Here is a 22,704-nt window from a genome sequence, read left to right as displayed (position 1 = left end):
ATATATATGTTGTACATTGCTCTACACTACAGTGTTAGCTTTTATTTTGAAAAACAAACGTACCGGAAAAGATTCCTCATAGGTGCGGATGCAAAGATGGCGGAAGAAGAGAGCCAGTTTGAAGAATTTGAGCAAATAGATTTTTTAAGAGATAGACATGTACGATTCTTCCAAAGAACGCTTCAGGTGTTGCCGGAGAGGTACGCCTCGCTGGAGACTACCAGGTACATTTTACTGGAATGGAAATTGTTTCTGTAATTCATATACTGTACTGAATAACTTGTCTAGCATTCAAGCTAACTGTGGTTCACTGTTACCCGTTTTGAATGGAGGCTAGTGCTAATTAGCTTAGCGGGCTAACTGTGGTTCACCCGTTTTGAATGGAGGCTAGTGCTACTTAGCATGGCTTGCAGCAGTGGCATTGAAGTTATTATGACAGATTGGCTGTAACGTTGGTTACACAATAACTAACGGTACAGCTGGGCACGACGCCCTGTTAAACGTATTATAAAGCGATAGTAGGATTCACTATTAAATGAATAAAGCTTATTTGAAACTGAACTTAAAGCTAGATGGACTGCTTAGTTGGATATGTTTTTCAATGGTTAATTTAGCGAGAGACATTTCAGAAAATAACATATTTTACTTATCTCTCCAGTAAGAGCTAAACTAAGCAAGCAGCTAAAATTCAATACTCTTAAATTGTGTTTTATTACACATTCATCTAATCTGGTGTATATATTTGACTATGTAATCCCTTTGTTGCTTGAATTTGTGAATCCTTATATCAATTAATTTAAAACAACTGTGTCCAAAGATAATTTTTAGTTTGATTCAAAACATTTGTTTTAATACGTATAGTATTTTAATGTTTTGGGCAAGTATCTAGCAGTACACCTTTTGAAATGTTTAGATCACATGACAAATCACACTTTTACCCATAGTCAAAGTCAGGATAAAGAAAACCCTTAGGGCCTACTAATTATTGTGATTATTAAAAGTTTTCCATATTATTATTGTTTACATTGCATAAGTGTCGATATGTTTTCATATATTGTTATGATTAAATAGGTACCCAATACTTGATGTTGCTTTTTGGGCACATGGGAATACTTTTTTTCTTTCTAAAAAGGAATAGAAAAAAACCGGTGATCACATGTGCCCAAACTATTAAATAAAGTATGATTAGAACAAATCACTTTTAAACCAAATGGTGTGACATTTTGGCCTATTTCTGACTGATTTCAGGTGCAGTCACAACTGGTTTACATTAGTGAAAATTAACAAGATTGCCATCGGCCTTCTTTTCAGGTTAACAATCATATTTTTTGCCCTGTCTGGTCTGGATGTGCTGGACGCCCTGGATGTGATTGATAGGAAGACCATGATTGAGTGGATCTACTCATTACAGGTTCTGCCCACAGAGGACGGTAAGTGTCATAGCTTATCACTTTTTCCACAACTGACTATAAATAAGATCAGTTTAAACAGTTAAATGTTGCAGTGTAAGGCATTGGATGTATGCTTTATTCATAAAAAGGTTCACATGACAGAGCAAGTCAAAAATGTATTCTCAAAGCACCCTTATAGATACTGTCTTTTTACGTTAGTGAGCCGGATCATTTGGCTTGGCTCTCTTACGGCCCGTCTACACTACAGCGTCCACAGCGTCGAAAGCTCCAATCTGCTCCAAGCTGCCCATTCACTTTCAATGGGGTGACGTCACGTAGCCGCGCTTTTTCGCCGAACTGAATTGTGGGTAGCAGAGCGAGGCGTCTCAGGCGACAGAAGTTGAACAATGTTCAACTTCTGTCGCCTGAGACGCCGGAGTAGCCAGCGCCAGCCAATCAAATCCCGTTTCCCAAAATCTGACAGCTGAAGCCGTAGCCAATCAAACCGCGTCTAAGCTGGGAGAGATATCCCGCCGTTCATTTCTATATTTCAAAAAAAGTCGGAGGAGAAACTAACTATCGCCGTAGCGAATCACCCGGTTTTGTATGACCAGACCCTCTTCACCTACCGGGATACAAACCGGAGGAACCAGGCATGGAGGGAGGTGGCAGAGACAGTGGGTGAAACTGGTAGGTTTTCGCCTGTTTGGGGAGTTTATATATATATTGCTCGCATAAAATCCCCGGGGGTTTTTGCTTTGTATGTTGGGGGCGGGAGATTCATGTGATTGGTTGTTGGCCGTGTTGCTTGAATAAAATCCCCAAGCTCCAGACACGCCCAGCTCCAAGCTATTTTTGGAGCTGTAGTGTGGACGCTCCGTTATGGCACATTTCCACTGCAGCGGGGTAGCCCGCTGGCCGTCCGAGGCCATGGCGCATTGCCATTACAGTTTAGGACCTGGGATAGCAACGCAGTGTAGGCGGGGCATCTGTGCAGAGACATCCTGGAACACTTTCACATTTCGAGTTGTTCCGTCGAGCTCCCGCTAGATTTGATCATCCCCAATGAGATGTAGGAACGTCAAAAAATGCTGTGTATAAAAATGCTGCAAGCTTGCTTCTAGATATATATGTGACGCTAGGGATGATCTCGCGACGATTCTCTCTGACCAATCAGCAGTCGAGAGTGTTGACGTCACTAGTTCAGCCCTGGCCCTGGCCTGATAGAACCACGATTTTATGGGGCCAGAAAAAGAGGGAAAAAGTACCCGCTAGCCGGTGCTACGCTATATGGAAAGGCCACCAAAAACTGGCCTGGCCGCTTGAGGACGCTTAAACGGGGCTACCCGCTGCAGTGGAAATGCGCCATTAAAGCGCCGGCTGTTTCGGCTCCCAAACGGCTCCCAAACGGCTCTTCATGTTACCACTGTTTACCACGGAGCCTCAGTTTTGCCGCTGAGAGGCTCTGGTGCTCGCAGCTCATGCGCGTGCTCCACTAAAACCACCCACCATCGTGTCCAAATCATAGACTGTATATATAAATGGACGTAGTGTCCGTGACGTCACCCATAGGATTCTGCAGAGTTGCAGAGAAGCCCTTAGTAGGCGGACAGTAGAGTGTGACGTCAGAGTCTAATCCCGCCTGCTCCAAATAAGGGCAAAGAGGCGGAGCCGAGGCGGGACCTGCTGCCTCCGAACTGGAAGTAAACAGAGCTAGCTCAGGCTAAGAAGCTAAGCTAACATGAAATACATGCATACCAAGTTACTGCTAACAGTGTAGTTCCCCTATATAAACGTTACATTCATAATCAAATGAGACAATCTGCAAGAGAATTAGCTATATTTTGTTATTCTTAATGGTTGTCATTCACACGTTGAGAAAAGACGGACTCCACCGCCCGGACCTAACGGGGCGGCGCCAGGGGGGAGCTAGGGGGTGCTGAAGCACCCCCCAGGATTGCCAAAGCACCCCCAAGAAATGGTTTTTTTTTTTTTTCCCGAAAATTGTTATTATTATTTTTATTAAATTACAAATATTATTGATTACATCAATGCATATGTGAAACAAACACATTTTTGACCAAAAACATAAAGCCAACACAGGTGATATGATTAGGGCAATGGCCAGCACCCATTCGATTTTTGACCTACCCATAGGCTAAATTACTTTGTGACACTTGAGTGACTTCCTGTTAGCTAGAGCGCCAAATGATTTGCTAACAGCAAAGTGAAAAATTGATCGTTTTTTAGTCCTTAAAGAGCCTGTGACAGCATCCCAACAACTGTTGTGCAATGAAATATTGGGCTAGCCTACTAGTCATCTCGAACCGTCAGTTTAAAAAAGAAGGTGCGATACCGTTCCGATAAATATCAATAATTTCGAACATCGCGGAGAAATTCCTTCGACTCATTTTGAAGTTTTGGGGGAAGCCGGAAGTGACGTCAATGCGGGAACGCTTCACTGTGCGGCGAGAGAGCCAAACACGGACAAAGTTTGTTGTTATGCGTAGAATTACTGAGTTTAGGCACGTTAATAACGTTTTAATGAAGTTGACTACAGTATATTCATATTTGTCAGTGCTTTCATGTCAATTCGGCGAACATAAACATAAATGATCATGGTGAAGATGATGATTAAATTAGGATTAAAAATCGGTAGTGAGAGCTGCTGAATTTCCTCCCGTAGGATGTGATATAAAAACAAATCGATTATTTTTGTAGTTGTAAACTCAAGTGGATGAAACTACATTTATTAGTGCTTTCATGTCAATTCGGCGAACATATGATACATTAAATCATCGTGAGGATGATGATTAAAAATCGTTTGTTTGAGCCGGTCTGCATTTCCTGATGAGAAAACAAACTTTTTGTAGTTGTAGTACACCAACATGGATTAAACGTGTGTTTTTTTTACCACAATGTTGGGGAAATTAATGGATAAAATGCACAGATTATTTTTATTATTCCCACTCCGATCGGGACACCAGGTCCACCGTTTCCCCGCAGCGAGGCTCCCCCCGTTGACAGTTTACGTGGGCTGGGTGCAGTGGCGGACTGGCCATCGTGACGAATCCCGATGCGCCGGTACCGAAGTGGGCCGGTCGGATAAGTCACTAGCACATCCCCCATAGGCGGCGCGTGAGGCTCAGGTTTGGGAAGGCTAAATAACTTTTTTTTACCTGACGCTGCCCGCCTCCGGCGTCTATAGAAAAGAGATCAACTCAGTGTGCGGAGTTTAAATCTCTCAAGTCATCGTGTCTTAGATGGGGCAGTGATATCATAAAACTATACGCTTTCAAACACTCGGTAGGCCTAGTTATTTTTTAACCAGTTGTTCTGTATTCACCTTGCAGGTGCAACTCTGTGGCTTGTATCCTGGATTATATGTTTAAGTCATGGATGTTTAAAGCTCATATTTGTCTAATATTAGTTTACTTTTCATGAATGAAGTATGACGCTGCGCTGTCAGTTCACTTGTCCCTGTTTGTGATTGGTCAAATGTAGCTAACCCCGCCCCCGTGAACGCGCTCTCAGCTGGTGAGAGAAACCCTGGCTTGATTTACCGAGTTGATAACTAGCGTCGTAGGACCGCTTAGCGAGATCTCGTTTGTTAGTTTGATGTTGTTAGTTTGTTTGCTACTCAAACATATCCAGGGTAGGTTGAACTGGCTTCGTAGTACAGGGCACAGGTGGCTAGCAGCGCTAATGTCAAAGACACAGACATTATACATTATATTTGTATTTTACCAGGATGCAGTGACACAAATATTTGGGAAGGCTTAGCCTTCCCTACCCTACAGCACCCGCCGCCCCTGACATCCCCCACTCCCCCCGTTGACAATTTACTAGCGGTACCGAAGTGTGCCGGTCGAGATTCCCGGGATGATTTTTAGTCCCATTCCACCACTGGCTACATGACCGTATGATCGCCCATATTGACGCACCTAATTCCTAAACTTCTAACAGATACAACATAAACCGATCCTTCAGCCTCATATGAGCTCTCAGACACGTTCAAAATTAAACTGTCATCGCTGTCTGACCTTGCTGCTGTGTGCGCCATCGTGCGTTTACATGCAGATGCTGGGATCCTGAATGGTGCAGCTGGAGCGCTGTGCCCGCAATGACGTCACACATCATTTGGCGGGACTTGAAGAATCCCCGAGAAGATCCAGAAAATGATCAACATTGAAGGGCAGATTAATGGTTATCAAAGTACAAATATCCAAAATCAGTTCGAAAAACGGTTTTCAAGGGGACAATATTTACTCAAATTGATGGGTTTGGATGATGGGGGAAACTCGTGTCACAGGCTCTTTAACCCGTCCACGTGTGAGCGAGAGGGATTCTGCACATAGGCCTCGTGAGCAGGCTCGGCGTCATGGGGGGTCATTCGCGGGCCATGCCCCCCAAATGAGTCACTGTGCCCCCCCAACGCAGGGTTGGCACGCCTTGCCACAACCTTCATTATGTGTTCGAGAAAGAACATAAGAAAGTTTGACAAAGATGAGGCTGTTAAACGGGCTGCGGATCCGCTGTGTGTAGAAAGAGAGAGAGAGAGACGCTGAGCTGCACCGCGCAGCGATCAGCTGATACGGAGCATAGAGAGAGAGAGCTGCGGTCCGCGGGGCTCAGCCTCGCCTCCTGTCCTCACAACTCTTATTAATCCCGGTACCGGACAATTGTTATTTGTTCCCACCCCGCTCCGCCCCGCCCCCGTCTAACTGTACAGAAAGCGGCGAGATGCATTTCCTTAGGAATCGACAAGCAGAACCGAAACTAACATTTCTAAACGAACAATGGCGGACACGTACAATTTGCGAATGAGTTCTACCTTTTGTAAACTGAATGTATCAATAATTTGTCAATAAATCAGGCCGAAAAGCGTCACTTGTCCGCCGGACAAGTCAATTGAAAGATCTACTTGTCCGATATTGTAAATAACACGTCCCGGACGGTGGGACGTGTACTTTTTCGCACACTGCCTAATTTATGCAAAAGCTTTAAGGCTTAATATTAATTAAACAGATGAGTTGAGAAAAAATGCACCCCCCACACAGTAGTCATGAAGGGGGAATCTAACTATACAGAGAATATGGTTTTTTGAACCACGATGTAAACATGTTTATTTCTGCTGTAAAGTTGTGCATTTTAACATGGGGGTCTATGGAAATTGCTCCCTTCTGCAGCCTGCTCCTACTGGCCACTAGATGAACTGCAGTGTGTGGCACTTCCGTATTGGCGTCCCGGCTCTTCCCCAGAGTTTGCCGCTTGGTCCAAATCGTGCACGTTCCGTGTTGTCCTGTGACAGGCACCTTCGATGTCGGGGAAACGATCTTCAATACTCCGAAAAGAATCCCACCAGACTCCTTTGCCCCTCCAACAGAGGGATGTCCTTGCCCTTTTTTCCTTTTCGTCATTTCAAGCGATAAAAACTCTCGATCTTCTCTCGAATTATTAATATTTTTGGACGCCCTGTGCGGTGCCCCCACAAATAGAATCAAATTCTGTGGGAAACACTGTACATTTAAGATATATTATATTATCTATATTTATGCTTTGGAGTCTCTGCATGTGGTTGTTTTATAAGGGTCTATAGTTTCATCAGGGTGGGAGAGGAGGAAGACAAACTTCAGAGTTATCAAACTCTGTGAAGTCTGTGAAATATTATTAAACTTTTTTGTTTTTAAACCGAGCTTTCCGGGTCCTCCTTCCCTCACCTGAAACTCTAACTCTGTTCATCAGGGAACGTTTGTCTCTACATTTTTAATTGACTTGTGTTTTTCTGTCTCAAACAAGCAACTCTCAGCCATCTGTTTGGATGCCCATTTATTTAATTATTCAATACAGAAGAAATCATGTTGAGATAGTCGTGCTCGATTGGTCTCTATTTCGTTGCCGCCATATGTTTGGTGTTTGGTTGGGCTTTTGTCATTAAAGGTAAATATGCTGTTTGGGAGGCACTCGAGATGTTATGTCTTATGTCCCTGATGTTGTTACTTTTTAAAACCAAAAGTTGTTGAGCAGACTGTTCTTTTTCAACACTAGCGTGCTGAAAACACATGAATAATACATACCCTGTCGTGGCTTCCTTCCTTGTCTTTCTATCAAGCCATTAGACGCCTTAAACAGACAGTTCTAACTCGTTTCTTTCCTTTGAATTACTTACAGTTTGAAGGGTTGCTTGGCCTCCGATGGTTTAGATGATGTTGCCATGTGTTTGCTCAAAATAAAATGACAAACTTTTGCACATGCAACAAAGAAAATAGGCCATTACAATATTCAAAAGAAATAGGCAAAACTCAAATAAAATAACAAACAACTTTGGTATTCTTTTTTTCTTAATAATGCTTATGTTATATAACTTCATAACTTAAAGGGTAATTGTATGATGTGTACGTGTAGTACGGTTAAAAACTGTTCCTCTACTACGGCATTTCTCCAACAGGTTGCCCATCACTTTGGCTTTAGCGCAGGCGCGTGGGAATTGTAGTCCTTTATAGTGCGTTGACTACAGACGTCACAATTAGGTGGCCTTTCTTATCAAATCAAAAATACTGGCTCTAACATACCCTTTCTGGCTTGACTAAATGCATATTTGAAAGGGAAATCATTAATCAATTAGTAGGCATTGCACTACCTATTATGTAGTGTAACATGATCAATGTGTTTTAACATCAGAATATATTTAATGTCAGAATATGATGATGAAACATTGAAAAAAATATTGTTCTCAGAGTGGTTGGATGTCTTATTTTAAAACTGGCTAACATTGTGTACTCTGCAGTATGATGACATATTGTAAATTGGGTTCTGATGTTTCCATCATGGCCAATAGATGGCAGCAATACATGTTTTTCTAGCCTTCTCGTTCCTGTTTTTCTTGATGTTTTAGTACATGATGCTTCCTTACATATCTACCTTCTCCTCTCCTGTTATTCTCTTCCAGAAGCTAACCTTAGTCGTTGTGGGTTTCGAGGATCGTCACATATTGGAATTCCTTACAGCACTAAGGTACAGCCTTACCCCTCACTGTTTGTAGAACTGATTCATGTTTGACCAATCATTGTGTCTTGTATCTCAAATGTTAAGTGCCTCCTTGCTTTTCTTTAGCTTAAAGATATATTTTTGGTAGTATTCACTGCTGTGATCTGATATTTCCTCTATTTCCCTATTTGCATGAATTCATCTCAACATATTTTTATGTCATTTTCATTATTTTGCCAATCCGTTCTCTCACATTAGTGGGTTTGGGCCATTTCCAGTTTTATAAGCATAATCTTAAACATTTGGTTTTACTTCCCTTTCCCATTGAGACATAGTTGGTAATGTAAGAGCTTTGCCAACCCGAGTCATTTCCCAAAAAAGGCTCCATTTTGTCCAAACACTTGATGGGTCTGGTCTAGTCAGTGTTTTTCAAATATTTTTTTCATCAGATGTTTACTTTATAACTACTAGTGTTTTTTTCACTGCTTCTATAAATAATGATATGAACAATGTCTATCATTTTGATATTTTCTTCAGGGTCCAGGTGTTCTCCATCCATATGACAGTGGCCATGTAGCAATGACCTACACTGGACTGTGCTCGCTGGTAATACTCGGAGACGACCTGAGCCGTGTCGACAAACAGGCCTGTCTGGCTGGTCTCAGAGCGCTGCAGCTGGAGGACGGCAGGTCAGCCACACACAAACACACATTTGCACTAGTAATAGGATTCACGCTGACACTATCTCTGACTCAAATAAACACTGAAAGCCTGAAGGGAAAAATGAGTAAGATTTTCGGCTGGGGCTTGTTAACAGCATTCAAAGTCGGCCCCTCTTCCCCTGCTCAACAAGAGTTATGGCTGGCTCAGCGGGTAAAAGCCAACAGCAGATCATTTGAACAATGACCGCTTGCCGTTTTGGCACACTTAATTTGACTGTTTTAGCACTGTGTCCACCATTTTTGGAGCTTCTCTTCTGATTCCTCCTGGTCACTAAATTGTTTTGACGGGGACTCCCATAAAGGTCCCAAACACGGAGGAAAAAGAAGATAATACTGGCAGAGGGAAGGGAATCTTTGACACCACTAAACACTTTTAGAGGGACTATTTTCGTATTTGGACATAAAGTTACATTTGGTCATGAAACAGTAGTGTTACACACACACACACACACACACACACACACACACACACACACACACACTTGAAAGTGGCTCTTGCGGGGGCCATTGCAAGTCGAGGCAGACAGCTTATTATCATGCTGTAAAGCACACACACACACACACACACACACACACACACACACACACACACACACACACACACTCACACGCACTGTGTATATATCATGTTGGGCAGACAACATTACCTTTAGACATAAATCTGAGTTAACCCCTTTTTAATTACAGCTGACAGGCTTTTTATGATAAGACTTAAATGCTATACATTCTGAACATAAACATGTTTCCTTCTTTCAGCTGTTTGTGTAACTCTCCTGTTTGTGTGGCTCGCTGTGTCTGTGTTTCCTCTTGCCTCCAGTTTCTACGCTGTTCCAGAAGGAAGTGAAAATGATATACGGTTCATCTACTGTGCAGCCAGTATCTGTTACATGCTGGATGACTGGTCCGGCATGGACATGCAAAAGGCCATTGAGTACATCACAGGAAGTTTGGTGAGTGTTTTAAAAAAAAAAAAAAACATCTGCATTAAACTGTAGGGATGAGTGTTAGCTGCACCTGTTTTTAATGCATAGATAAATACAATGAGCCCTATATTCCAGGGCAACAGAAGGACCTCCTAATGGAAACAACCTTTGTCGTTGCACCGTTCAAAGCACTGCCTCCACACTTGAATGGGAAGAATATGCCACCCACCTTTAGTAGGTGGCACTCTGCCTCGAAATCCTTCATTTATAATAAATAAGGGGGGGGGGGGGGGGAGTTGAGCTGTGTATCATACGCTTACAGCCGATACAGAGGTTTTTCCACCTTACCAAAAGAAAAATAATGTTCCAATTTTACGACATGGAACTATAGTGAGATGAAGTCGGGTTCTGACTGTGTAACAGTAACATAACCATTACATTAGCCTCAGTGTTTGTTTTTCGATCAAACATGGGTTGGACACCTCAAAGCATCTGTGTGAGGTGTTTACTTCATGTCTGCCATCGTAGTCGCTTGTACAACTCAAGTCCCCAGAGCAGAGGGATGGTGCAATTCACCTCTACACTAAGGCGTATTATGAGTTGAAGGCATTTAACACAATAGTGTTCCATTACATGGCTTCTCTATTGTGCGAAGGGTGTGTTCGACTATTTATCTCTCACACACACACACACACACACACACACACACACACACACACACACACACACACACACACACACACACACACACACACACACACACACAGGGGACATTACATTGACTTACATGCATTTCCTGGAGACTTATCCTAACCTTAACCATAACCAACACATGCCTAACCCTTACCCTTACCCTTAACCTTACCCTTAACCTAACCAAGTCTTCACCCTAAAATTAATGATTCCCCTCATGGGGACCTCCAATTTGTCCCCATAAGGGAAGCCAGTCCCCACACGTGACTATGTAAACAGATTTAGGTCCCCACAAGTATAGTACTGCTAGACCACACACACACACACACACACACACACACACACACACACACACACACACACACACACACACACACACACACATAGAGACAGAGAGAGAGAAGCCCAGTTAACAGATAACTGCTTCATGTCTGAAAGGTATCTTTATCTTCTGGCCACATACTGGTGGTTGGATTCCAAAATGTCTTTAGCAATACAAGCTAGTTTTTGGTGAATGTAAGTCTACAGAAATTAGACTAAATCTGGTTTTCTGTTGAAATCACTGGAACGCTAGACATTTATGTTTGGATGGCACCAGGTGTCCATTTACTACCTTATTGTTATGACCAGACACACAGACAGACTCAACCTTGTTAGTTTTCCCAACTGACTGTTCCCTGTTGTTGTGTGCATTTTGTAGGGTCCCAAACCTTTTTGAATGTAACCTTATTTGTATGGGGGTTGCCCACAGTATTGAGTATGTACGTCGCTTTGGATAAAAGCGTTTAACAAGTGACATGTAATGTATGGTTTTAATGGGGTCTAGTATGAATAAATACAAGAAACAAATGTAAAACACCTTCCTCAAATGCAAATAATTTGTATCTTTGGATTTGGTTCCTCATATGCCTAAACAAATTGAACAAATACAAATACATCTGTGAATACATTAAATTGATTTACAAGTAAATACAAAATGCAGATCAGCCTCCTCTAACACCGATGCCTTTGCACGCCCACATTTACCTTTCAGTGCAGATGATGTATTGCTTGTAATAACTGGCTCTTCTTCCTCTTCACAGTCATACGATAATGGGTTTGGCCAAGGAGCTGGGCGAGAGTCACATGGTGAGATTGATCATCTTGTAATGGTTTATGCTTTGTTACTACATATAACAACAATATAAGCCTGAACGCTGTTTCACATCAGGTGGGTGGTAAGTCCAAAAGTCAGATTTATGAACATCATCCAGGTTCACATCAGGTTAAAACATCAGGTTAAAACATTGTGGGTGCCTCTGAGTTTTGTGGTAGAGGGCTTGAAATGGGCTTATGGGAGTAAGTGGTTTAAAGGATTAGCCATTACAATCCTTCTCTGTAGATACATTGTCTCATTAATCCCCAGCCCCTTACTCAAATTAAACATTATTTTTCTCACACAAAATCCTTGATCCTACACACATTTCGAAGCAATGGTTTGGAGCATATCTAAACTCATATTTTGGACAGGTAGCACTTCCTGTTAACACTGTGACGGACTACATAAATGAAGTATAGAGAAATAAATCCCTGTGCAAATTTGTAATTTCCCTTTCTGCAATAAATTAAACAGTCTTCAGTAAGATTCATCCCTCTTCTGCAAACTCTGTCTGAGGACTGATTGCACATCAGTGGAGGTGTACAGTGTGTGCCCGTTGCCCATCATCCCAAGACCTCCCACACTGTGCTTTAAATGTGCGCTGACATTGGTTTTGTAGACGATGGTGTTTGAGTCACTCTGTAGTTCAATACGTGAAACATGGTATTACAGAGACTACGTGCCAAGGTAATAAATGCACCTCTCCTTATGTATGTGTGTGGCTGGCTTTTATCTCGCTGCTTCCTCTATTTTTCCGGTAATTTCTTCATCTTTAGGCTATGCACTCTTGATTTCTGAAGAGTGCTTTTCTCACTTAATGTACTTGATGTCCATGATTAACATACTGTAGCCGTGAGGGGAACACAGTTGTGCTCCGGTGTGCATATGTGCACCAAACCTGCTGTTAGAATAATCTGTTGTGGTTTCCTGTAAAGCAGTTTGATTCAGATTTATGTTCGTCTCCTGATCTTTCGTTGCCTCCAGCAGATCGGGATCTAGACATGTTTGATTAGAGACCATTCTGACACGTCGGCAGATTTACACGCCTGACCCACACACTTCACCCCCACCTTTTTCTTTGTGTCTCTCCACACACAAGCACAGACACAGATAAACAGCCGGGGATGGTGGTGGTGTTACGGGATGAGTTAAAAGCAGTTGACAGAGGATTTTAGAAAGTGATGGATAGCTGCTGCGTGTGGCTGTCCTTTTAACAGCCTGTCATTATTCAATACACACTGTGCAGTAAGTCTCTGCATACAACATGTTTATTCCACTCAAATGTTTAAATATAAAAAAAGGCAGCCATAACAGCCAGTTGCCTCGCTACTACTACTACTACTATACTGACTTCTTTATACTATAAAAAACAGTATCATTCATATGAAAGTACATTTCATATGAATGATGTTTCATATAAAAGGACAAAAAAAGGTGATATGTTGAATGAAGGGTAATCTTTTAAAAAGAGCCTTTGTTTATTTATTATTAATTTAATAACAGATAGGCCCTACAATATTCATAACTATTTTAAATTATTAATATTAGTTGAGCCTAATCTATATTTGAAGCAATGCCAGGATTAAATGGAATGAATAGTCATGTCACGTATTTTTAAATGTTGATTTAGAGATTTATTTAAAATGAAGCTTTGATTTATTCTGTACAGCCCTGGTAGCTCCACGTTGTGATAACATCCATAGAGAGGTGACAAATGAATGTAGCTACATGCTAGCAAACATTTGACTGTAAAAAAAAAAAAGACCCACACGCAGACTTCCTGCAAAGCCCTGTAATCATATAGATGTCTGTCATCCAATTGTGTCAGTGTGAACCACTGGAACTGCTTTCCAATGTTAAAACAAAAGAATATGTTTAATTTAATTGGATTCATTTGTCTAATGAATTTTCTGTATTTACTCTGTGTGCCCAGGTGGCTGGACGTACTGCGCCATAGCCTCTCTGTGTCTGATGGGGCGGCTGGAGGAGGCGCTGAGTCAGCGGGAGCTGGACAGGATCCGGCGCTGGTGTATCATGAGGCAGCAGAGCGGCTTCCACGGGCGCCCCAACAAACCTGTAGACACATGCTACTCCTTCTGGGTGGGAGCTACACTAGAGGTACAGCCTGCACTGCATGCATTGAAGTGTTTTCACCCCTGTATTTCTACACTATTGCCTTCATTTTTCACGTACAGCATGAAAAAATAACATTGGGCATGTTTCAAATGGCACTGTCGTATATTCTTGCGCTGTCGAAACAACTGGGTTAATCACCCACACAGACAGACTCCAAAAAAAAAAAACCTGTGAACAAACATACAGTATTTGGGTCATATCAATGCCAGAGGTATAGTACATAGATGCATACACACGGTCCAGAAAACTGCAACTATCTATGAGTAAACCTTGGATAAAACCACACACACGCACATAAGCAAACACAAGCAGGGACATTGTGAATTTCTGGGTCAAAGCTGTGCTGGAGGGTAAATGCAAAAACAAGCAAAATATTTGTGTATGTCAAAATGAAAGTATGACAGACACTACTGCTGGATGTCTCCATACAGATGGTGATTGCGACGATACACTTTTGGGCAAATGGAGATCGTAGAACACAGCCATAAATTATTATTATTGCAGTTTCACAGCATCATTGTTACATTTTCTTATGGCAAGAGTCATATATCATTACTTCCAAAGTTTGCTCCTAAAGTCATACTGAAACTTCTTTCTTTCCCCTCCTTTTCTCTCCCACTCGCCCCCCGCCAACCCTCTCTCCTGCCTCAGCTCTTAGACGTGTTCCAGTATACAAACTTTGACAAGAACAGGAGATTCATCCTGTCCACGCAGGATCGCTTGGTGGGAGGATTCGCAAAGTGGCCGGACAGCCATCCAGGTAAATTATTATTTAACTCTCACAAGTGGCTATTACAGGAAGTAATAGTAGTGTTTGAAGTACAAATTAAAAAGATACTGGTTGTTCATGTAGGCTTTTGTTTGTTTTGTGACAAGAATCCCATGTACCTTTTTTTTATACTGCTGTAAAGGCCACATTAGGAGTGGTGAGGTTAAATGGCATGTTCGATGTCCATGTGGTGGAGAAACAAATCAAATGTTGTCGCGGTTTTATTTTCAGTAGCTTCAATGATCTGGCGTTAAGGACAAAAGGATGTTGGAACTAGGGATCGACCGATATGGCTTTTTCAAGGCCGATACCGATACCGATTATTAGTAATCAAGGAGACCGATAACCGATATTTGGAACCGATATACATTTGCAGTAAAATCAGAAAATCTTGGTGTCAAAATGTAGAATAACACAAACTCCAACACAACTTCTTTGAAATGCATTTAAGCATAGCCTACATTATGTTTAATGAACTTTTACAACATCTTACAACTGGTTTCCTCTCTGTGCCCTTTTCTTTAGTGCAGCCATTTGCAATGAGTTAGAGAGACAAGAAGTGGGGCAGCAGGCTGACATGCTTAACTAACAATAATGCTTAATTTATTATATCAAACCAATGCCTGTCTGTCTAGCATAAAATCCCAATAAACTGCTAGCAACTGCAAAACACTATGCTAGCTAATGTTTTGGAAACTATTAAAAGTGAGGCTATTGCAGTAGACCTAACGTTAGACTAGTAGCCTCACTTCTAATATTTTGCTAAACATTTGCTAAATACATGTTGGCTAGCTAATGAGCTTCACATATCAACCTGAAAAACTGCGAGGCTTCACTCGCAGCCCCCCCTCCGCACCACAGTTCCGCTGCAAGACGCTGCACGCTGACTGACTTCCCCCGTCCCTGTGTAACTGGGAAGCTGATAGAATTAGATCAATAGATTGTGCTGTTTTTGCAACTTCAGCATACAGGGGATTGGGATGTTTATTGAACTTCGGCTTTCAACTGATTTACCTTCGAAACACAGCGCTGCTGCTTGCCTGTGTCTGCGTTCTTCGCACCTGCCTGTGTAATCTGAGAAGGTCCCGCCTCTATGGCTGGCTCCCGCCCGGAAAATCTTCAGTGTTGATTGACACTTCAGTAATAGCCTATCAGATAGCGCTGTGGGCGGGACATTGCTCGTGTACAGAGAGTGGTGACTGCAGACAGAGAAACGGCCGCATCAGAGCCAAAGTGTTATCGGCAATTTTATAAAAAAAAAAGGCCGATACCGATAATCGGTCAAATGATGAATATCGGCCCCGATAATCGGTCGACCCCTAGTTGGAACTAAGCAGTTTAGATTGCTTGTCTTTTATCTCTTTTGGCCTAATAGCTTGTTCACTGCCCTCCACAGGTGCAAAGAGGTCAGAGTGGAGATGACAGTTTTCCTTGAGATCAATGGAAAAGCTCTTGTAATTCTAAACTTCAATGGTGCACATTTCCTTGGGGTGTGTGTTCTTACTTGCAATGTGTAATTGATGAGGCGATTGTTCATAGGTAGCTGGAGGAAATAGGAGATCCTCACATTACAGGAACTAGGCAGGGAAGATAGGGTGGAAGAAACAATGAGGCAAAACAGTCACTGTATTCACAAAGCCTCGTAAATATCACTGAACAAAAGAGGGTTTTAGGAAATAAAAGGGACTCTTTTGCAGCATGGGTAAAGATAGCATTGCACCAACAGTGCAGTCATCGCTCACAGTTACTGATTTATAGGATCTGGGGCCTCATTTATAAAGGGATATATGCTCCAAAAATGGCGTACTCCAGTTTCTACGCAATGTTTGCGATTTATACAATACTAACTTGACGGGAAAACATGCGGTCCTCCACGCAAACTCTAACCCATGCGTACGCACTAAGCACACAAACGGGAGAGACGAGAAACTGTGACACCGCTTTGGCAGAAGGAAGAATGGAGAGAAATATGTGGAAATAATACCATAAATAAAATGTTATCTCTCATTTATCATATATGATGAATTCATTTTCAAACATTGATTAAAGCCAATCTTAAAATTATTAAACAAACGCGTGTTTGAGACTCCTCAGTGCACACAAACACATAACTTGTAGAAATAAATAAATACGGATATGTTATTTAAAACCACCTCGAATATGTTGTGTTAATGTTATGAAATGTTTTCTCATAAATGATGCGGTTTTGCATTTCTATAGGTTGTACGAGCATGGTTTTATATACTACCATGTTTAATCATGTGTTATGCCGTTTGCTAAGACTTGATAAGTCGCTCATAAAACACAGGAGGTATGGAAACTAGAACACCATATGTGGTAAATTGTACAGCTGATATAACACAACACATTAGTTGTATTTCCTCTAACTGGTGGATATAGAGTTGCTGCGGGGAGGGGGGGGTTGAGATGCACAGGCTGCAGTGGAGACGCTGCGCACAGCTGATCGACAGCTGGGACACAAACCACCAAATACGAAAACATAATTCAGATCCAGTCGTCATGACTCCACTCCGGAGGGATTCCCCGATCACTTCTTACAGTTTCTCATCAAGGGGGGGGGTCTCCTGTCCCCGGTACAAACACACTGCCTGAGGAAGGCTATGTGTATGTTTTTTGTCATGAACCTTTTTCGGACCACTTATTTATTTATTTTGGTGACGATCCGACCTCCATGCTGCTACTCTGGTTCAAACGGCATCCACCAAACAATATGATTTATCTCGACCTCCCCAAAATAACCAAAATCTGACACGGTGTGAGATGTCTTTTTTAGCTGTTCTGTCGTCATTTCCTGCGATCTTCTTCATGCAGTCAGTCAAAATGAATGAATGGGCGTTTCTTTGACTATTTATACGCAAATATTGGCGTTACGTGAAGCCCGCAAAAGCTGCACCGCATTTCGAGTCGATTGTGATTTATAAAGGGAAACCGGCGTAGGATGTGCCGTACGCACTTTCCTCGCCGGTACGCAATGTTTGGTGAATCGGAAAATTTCTGTACCTATTTTTTGGATTTCTACGACGTAAGCAACCTTCCCACGTGAATCCTACGCACGGCGTTATAAATGAGGCCCCTGGTCTTTGAAGATAGGAAGGAAACAATATTAGTATTACATTTAGTTTGAACATTTCACACAACCTGGGTGTGTCCACAGATGCTCTTCAACAAGAAATGCAGGTCATCATCATTGTTCATGTTGGGAGCAGTTGGTAATTTGTGCTTCACATTTCCAACAGAATGTATTGAATTGAATCCTGCACAGCTGAGCGCATTGATCTACCGCCATGACGGCTCTAAAAGCCCAATTTAAATGACCTGCTCATCACCAAACCCCACACAGACACAGAGTTGGATATTTTTCTTACGACTTGGTGGAAAACAATAACAACGCGAAAAGAGAGTGGATATTGGATTTGTGCACAAGTAAAGGTCTAAATTCTTAATCTGAATGTCATTGTAGTTCTTTATACAGTGATCATACAGTAAGGGAGGCTGTGGCTAAGTGGGTCAGTTCGTTGATCTTTGGATCAGGGGAGCACAAGTTCAATCCCCAGTCCTTGGGCAAGACACTTGTAAGTCGCTTTGGATGAAAGCGTTGAACAAGTGACATGTAATGTAATGTAATCATTGTGTTGTCTTACCTTTTTTAAATATTCAGAACATGGTGTTGTATTTACTTGTTCTATACTAACAGTAACCCAAAAACATAGCTTTTGATTATTTCATGCCATAATATAATTGATTTAAATCATAATTTGTGATTATAAAATCTAAACATTGACAGTGGTTTCCTTCTGTATAACCTTCACTTTGACCCATATGGATCCTGATTGATGCAGCTAATGGTGCTTTGATTGATTCTGATGTCTCTGTCCAATCATCTGGCACTTAATTATAATTCAATTACCATCCATTTACTGGCCTGTGCAGCTTTTATTCTGGTCCCAGGGGAGGGAAAGGGCCATGGGGCCAGACTCTATGCATTATTTATATATTCTGAAAGGAACTGTACAACAAAAACAAGGCTTCTACATAATGGATTTTATAATGGAAAATAAGGTTATTGTTTGATTGATTCACTAATGGCCAACAAGGTGACAAACACTATCATCTTCTTGACTCTGACAAGTCTGCAGACCTGTCGCATGCAGGTGCTTCTGCTGTGATACATGTTATGACCTAGTTTCTCTCTTTTCCCCAGATCCTCTCCATGCCTACTTAGGGCTGTGTGGTTTGTCTCTGATTGGAGAGCCCAGTTTGAGGAAGGTCCACCCCGCTCTTAACATCACCCAGAGAGCCTTTGAGCACGTGCAGCAGCTGCAGCAGACATGGAGGGAGAGCGCTGGCAGCTGTGGCCGACAGCACTGACAGCAGGATGCTCCACAACGCTGGCTCTGAACAGGTTCAGTAACCAGGAACATCTCACCAGAGTCAGTCCACGGCAACTGGACTTCTGCTGTGTGTCTTGAAGACGTGTTTGGATCTGTGAGGCTACCTCGTGTCAGGAATTAGAAAAGGTTTTTAAGACCCCAGACACACAGTAGCTACTTTTGGGGAGCTCATTTTAAGTCCATCTAAAATGACTTTTCTGTTAAGGAATCTACGCCAGACTTTTTTGCTGCCTTTTTATTGTTAGAACGTAATAAATATTACTTGCTTTTTGTTTTGTGGGGATAAAATTATGTGCCAGAAAATCCATGTTGAGTCACTGGAGACTCAAAGAAATTCCAGATGCCTCCATTTTGCTAACTTTTTAGATGCTGTAGCTTTTGAAGCCTTCTGCTCTCCATCATAGTCAACAACGCAATCTGCTGTAAACGTTCTACTCGAGGAGGAACTGACGTACTTCGCATCAACATTAAATTGTGTCTTTAAAATGGTATCGGAGTAACTGGGGTCTTCAGTAGCTTAAAGCTTCTGAGTTGGCTGTTGTAATTAATGTGAATTGCCTAAATAAGTACTTGCTTTTGTAGAAAAATTCCCCTGTTGTAAAGAAAATATCACAAGTATGTTTTTTGTCAGCCGGTATGGCCACAGTGGTCATTTTTCATTGGGTTGTGGTGGGTTCAAAATAGCACAATTCTTTTGAATTAACCTTACTACATCCTTAAACAAAGAAAATACAGCCAAAGGCGCCCCCTATAGAGTTTTGCTTGCCTCTCTGCCCCTCTAACATCTCCATCCTCATGTTGCTTTTGGATCTCTCCAAAGCCTCCTGTCCCATAGGAGAGACCAGCCTGGCAGGTACACTCTCATCTCAGCTCCAGTTTCACCATCCCAGGCTTTTTTCTGTAATCACCAGAGATTTAAAGATTAAACGGCGACTGGGGGTACATTTATGGGAGAGGCATCTAAGACCCAGCAGCCACGCCCAGGGGCAAGTCTGTGATCGAAGAGAAAAATAAAATAAAAATAGTTTAGCTCCAGGCCTTATCATTTCAGATCACAGAATATAGAATGTGTTGTTCACTTATTTCCAGAGGATCACAGAGAATTATGCCAGAAAATAAAGAAATCTAATCCCTTATTTCTGCAAGCTAGTAGCCCCCTGACTCCTGAACCCTGAACTGATCAGAGTTACGTTCCTTCACCAGCTTTCATTCTTGCTGCAAGGCACCAGCCAGCATGAAATCAATAGAAATGAAGAAGAATTATGACTTGGGGAAATATATTCTGTTGAACAGCGCTGGGAATTGACATGTTGTTTTCAGACATTGCAGGGCAAAAACAAAGAACCATGCACATGAGCACACAGAGAGTCAGGTCTTAAACAACTATTATCAAATGCATCGCATCCCTTTGGGTCCTCAAACGCCACCTGCAGCTCAAACAAGTGACCTTCCAGCCTTCTTGCTGACTTTTGAATTAGAAATGTTAGTTTTAAATCCTAATAAGGTCTCAACATGGTGTCATAGAGGCACCGAGTTGAGCCGGTTCCTCTTGCCTTCTTATCACATTGATGCCCTGATTCCCAGTAAGGGACATTTTCCCAGTTTCATAGGTCCCTCCAGCCCCCTGCTGAAGCCCCACCCTCTGATTATACGTCTGCTGTCACAGCAAACACCTGCTCCCTGAGATGATGAGTGAGAAAGAGACACTATCTCAGCAGGTCAGAAATACAGTGGCCTGTCTGCACCTGCAGGAGTGCTGTGTGTAGACACTGGATTTAAAAATATGATATTGCCTCTGGGGTTTTCCTCACACCATCTCAAATGAAGCTGTTCTTGGACTGCTTTCCCACCCGAGTTGCCCCTCTTTTCCAGACTCGGATAGAAAATAGAGCAGACAGAGGAAAGAGAAATGGGAGGAGGTGAATAAATAAATAATTTGATCCATCTATTATTGAAAGTGAACTGTTGGTGGCTAGAATCTCCAACCCTTACCTCGGCCAAACCCCCAATGTTATATACCCTCATTTTGGTGCAAAAACAATGTTTGTTTGTTGTTTTTAGCCATTTGTATTGCTTGTAAATGTTTTGCCTAAAACAAAAGGCTTTGCCACAGTGTGTCTCTCGCAAAATGATGTACTCCATTTTCATTTGTATCTATTTTTATCTTTGAGAAAGTTCAGCTATGACTTGCATTGCTGCAGCTGAATTGAGCCTCAGACACACATACATACAAGATCAATAAGATAAGCTTCATCCTATAATATTGTGGTATCAGTCTTTTTTCTGTAACTTAGTAATGAGTGTTCTACATCGGAGTGTTCTTTGGTCAAAATGCACCGAAAGAGAGCGACCATGTCTCCCATGCATCTTTTCAAGTGTCTTTGACCATGTAACCACCTCCTCCGGCTGTCCTTTGATGATGAATATGATGATGTAGGCCAAGGCAAAGAGCCCCTCCCAAACTCTAAGATGTGCCTCTCCTAGCGTTTTTCTGCTCAATCAATGCTCCCTTCTTGCTTTTTTCTGATTTCACTCCATGTACAGCATGCTTTAATTGAGCTTAGCTTTGCTGTTGTTATTCTTAAAAAAAACGCACTGATTATAGTGTTCTCTAAAGGGGGACGGAAGAAATGAGGATCCTAGATCTTAGTAAACATTCAGGAACTGGAACACTTACCCTGTAAAAAAGAAATGTCCTCCCATCTTTGAAGTTGAAAGATCTAATCAGACATTCGATGCCTGGTCGATTTACCAGAACTTGACGTTGTCCCTTGATGTCTGATCGATAGTGTATTTCCAGAAAGAGGGAATAAATCATTGACACACAACCCAGAACTGCTTACTCGATTTTAAAAGGGGATGAAAGATTGAATGGATTTTCCCCTTATGGCATCTCAGCAGTTATTGTACTCCTTTTTGCTACGTCATGCTGCAGTGGATGCTCTGTGTCCCACAGCATGTAAAGAGGGCAGAGGCTTTGCGCTTTTCAGACGCTGCTGCCTTTAGATCGTCTATGATGTGAAAGACTGCAGCCAAACGCCACACATGGTTAACCGTAAACCCTTGCGCTATATCATCTAATATACATAATGTAATAATAAATAATGTAACAAATGCGATGGAATTTATTTTTTCTATGCTTTGTAGAGATATCGAGTGTAGATAAATATGTAAATGTATATAAATATGTGACTTCTATTGTGCAAGTGGTCAAGAGGAAAGAAATGTTTACAGTTACATCAGTGAGGCAGTAAAAGGAATTGGATATGCAAATGTTGATATGTGATGTATAAAGTACTTCAGCCTTGAATTTGAGGAAAGTCATGTTTATTCGAGCTTGGCAGTGAATACTGTATTTATGGTGAATAAAAACACATACTAACTTCTACAATTGTTTGGGTTTCACTGTAAAATCTTGTTGCATGTGTGAGGGGTTTTATCTCCTCAAAAAACAAATGTGCTTCCAAAACTTCATGTCAATTCACCTAATAGCTATTGTGCAGCGTTAACTTTATGACCTGAAGAGATTGCTA

The 22,704-nt window shown here is 41.9% G+C and overlaps 1 protein-coding gene across 1 annotated transcript; it reads left to right on the top strand.

Annotated features, from left to right (window-relative positions):
- Nucleotides 1-54: 54 nt before the first annotated feature.
- On the top strand, nucleotides 55-22,562 carry pggt1b (protein geranylgeranyltransferase type I, beta subunit). The gene is made up of 9 exons (XM_034091018.2): nucleotides 55-224; nucleotides 1,312-1,430; nucleotides 8,341-8,405; nucleotides 8,916-9,067; nucleotides 9,918-10,050; nucleotides 11,799-11,844; nucleotides 13,788-13,972; nucleotides 14,642-14,750; nucleotides 18,982-22,562. Exons 1-9 carry the CDS (start codon nucleotides 97-99, stop codon nucleotides 19,146-19,148), a joined length of 1,104 nt encoding a protein of 367 aa, XP_033946909.1. The 5' UTR covers nucleotides 55-96; the 3' UTR covers nucleotides 19,149-22,562.
- Nucleotides 22,563-22,704: the final 142 nt, after the last annotated feature.

The sequence above is a fragment of the Pseudochaenichthys georgianus genome, chromosome 9 (assembly GCF_902827115.2).
Source record: "Pseudochaenichthys georgianus chromosome 9, fPseGeo1.2, whole genome shotgun sequence".
Lineage (NCBI taxonomy): Eukaryota > Metazoa > Chordata > Actinopteri > Perciformes > Channichthyidae > Pseudochaenichthys > Pseudochaenichthys georgianus.
Note: the sequence above shows the minus strand (reverse complement) of the source record. Positions and strands in the feature narration are given on the sequence as shown.

Bases quoted from the DNA above. Each gene is read 5' to 3' on its own strand.
- pggt1b (XM_034091018.2), top strand. From the start codon at position 97: ATGGCGGAAGAAGAGAGCCAGTTTGAAGAATTTGAGCAAATAGATTTT. The intron at 225-1,311 runs GTACATTTTACT...CCTTCTTTTCAG, and splicing joins GCCTCGCTGGAGACTACCAG to GTTAACAATCATATTTTTTG. The intron at 14,751-18,981 runs GTAAATTATTAT...TCTTTTCCCCAG, and splicing joins GTGGCCGGACAGCCATCCAG to ATCCTCTCCATGCCTACTTA.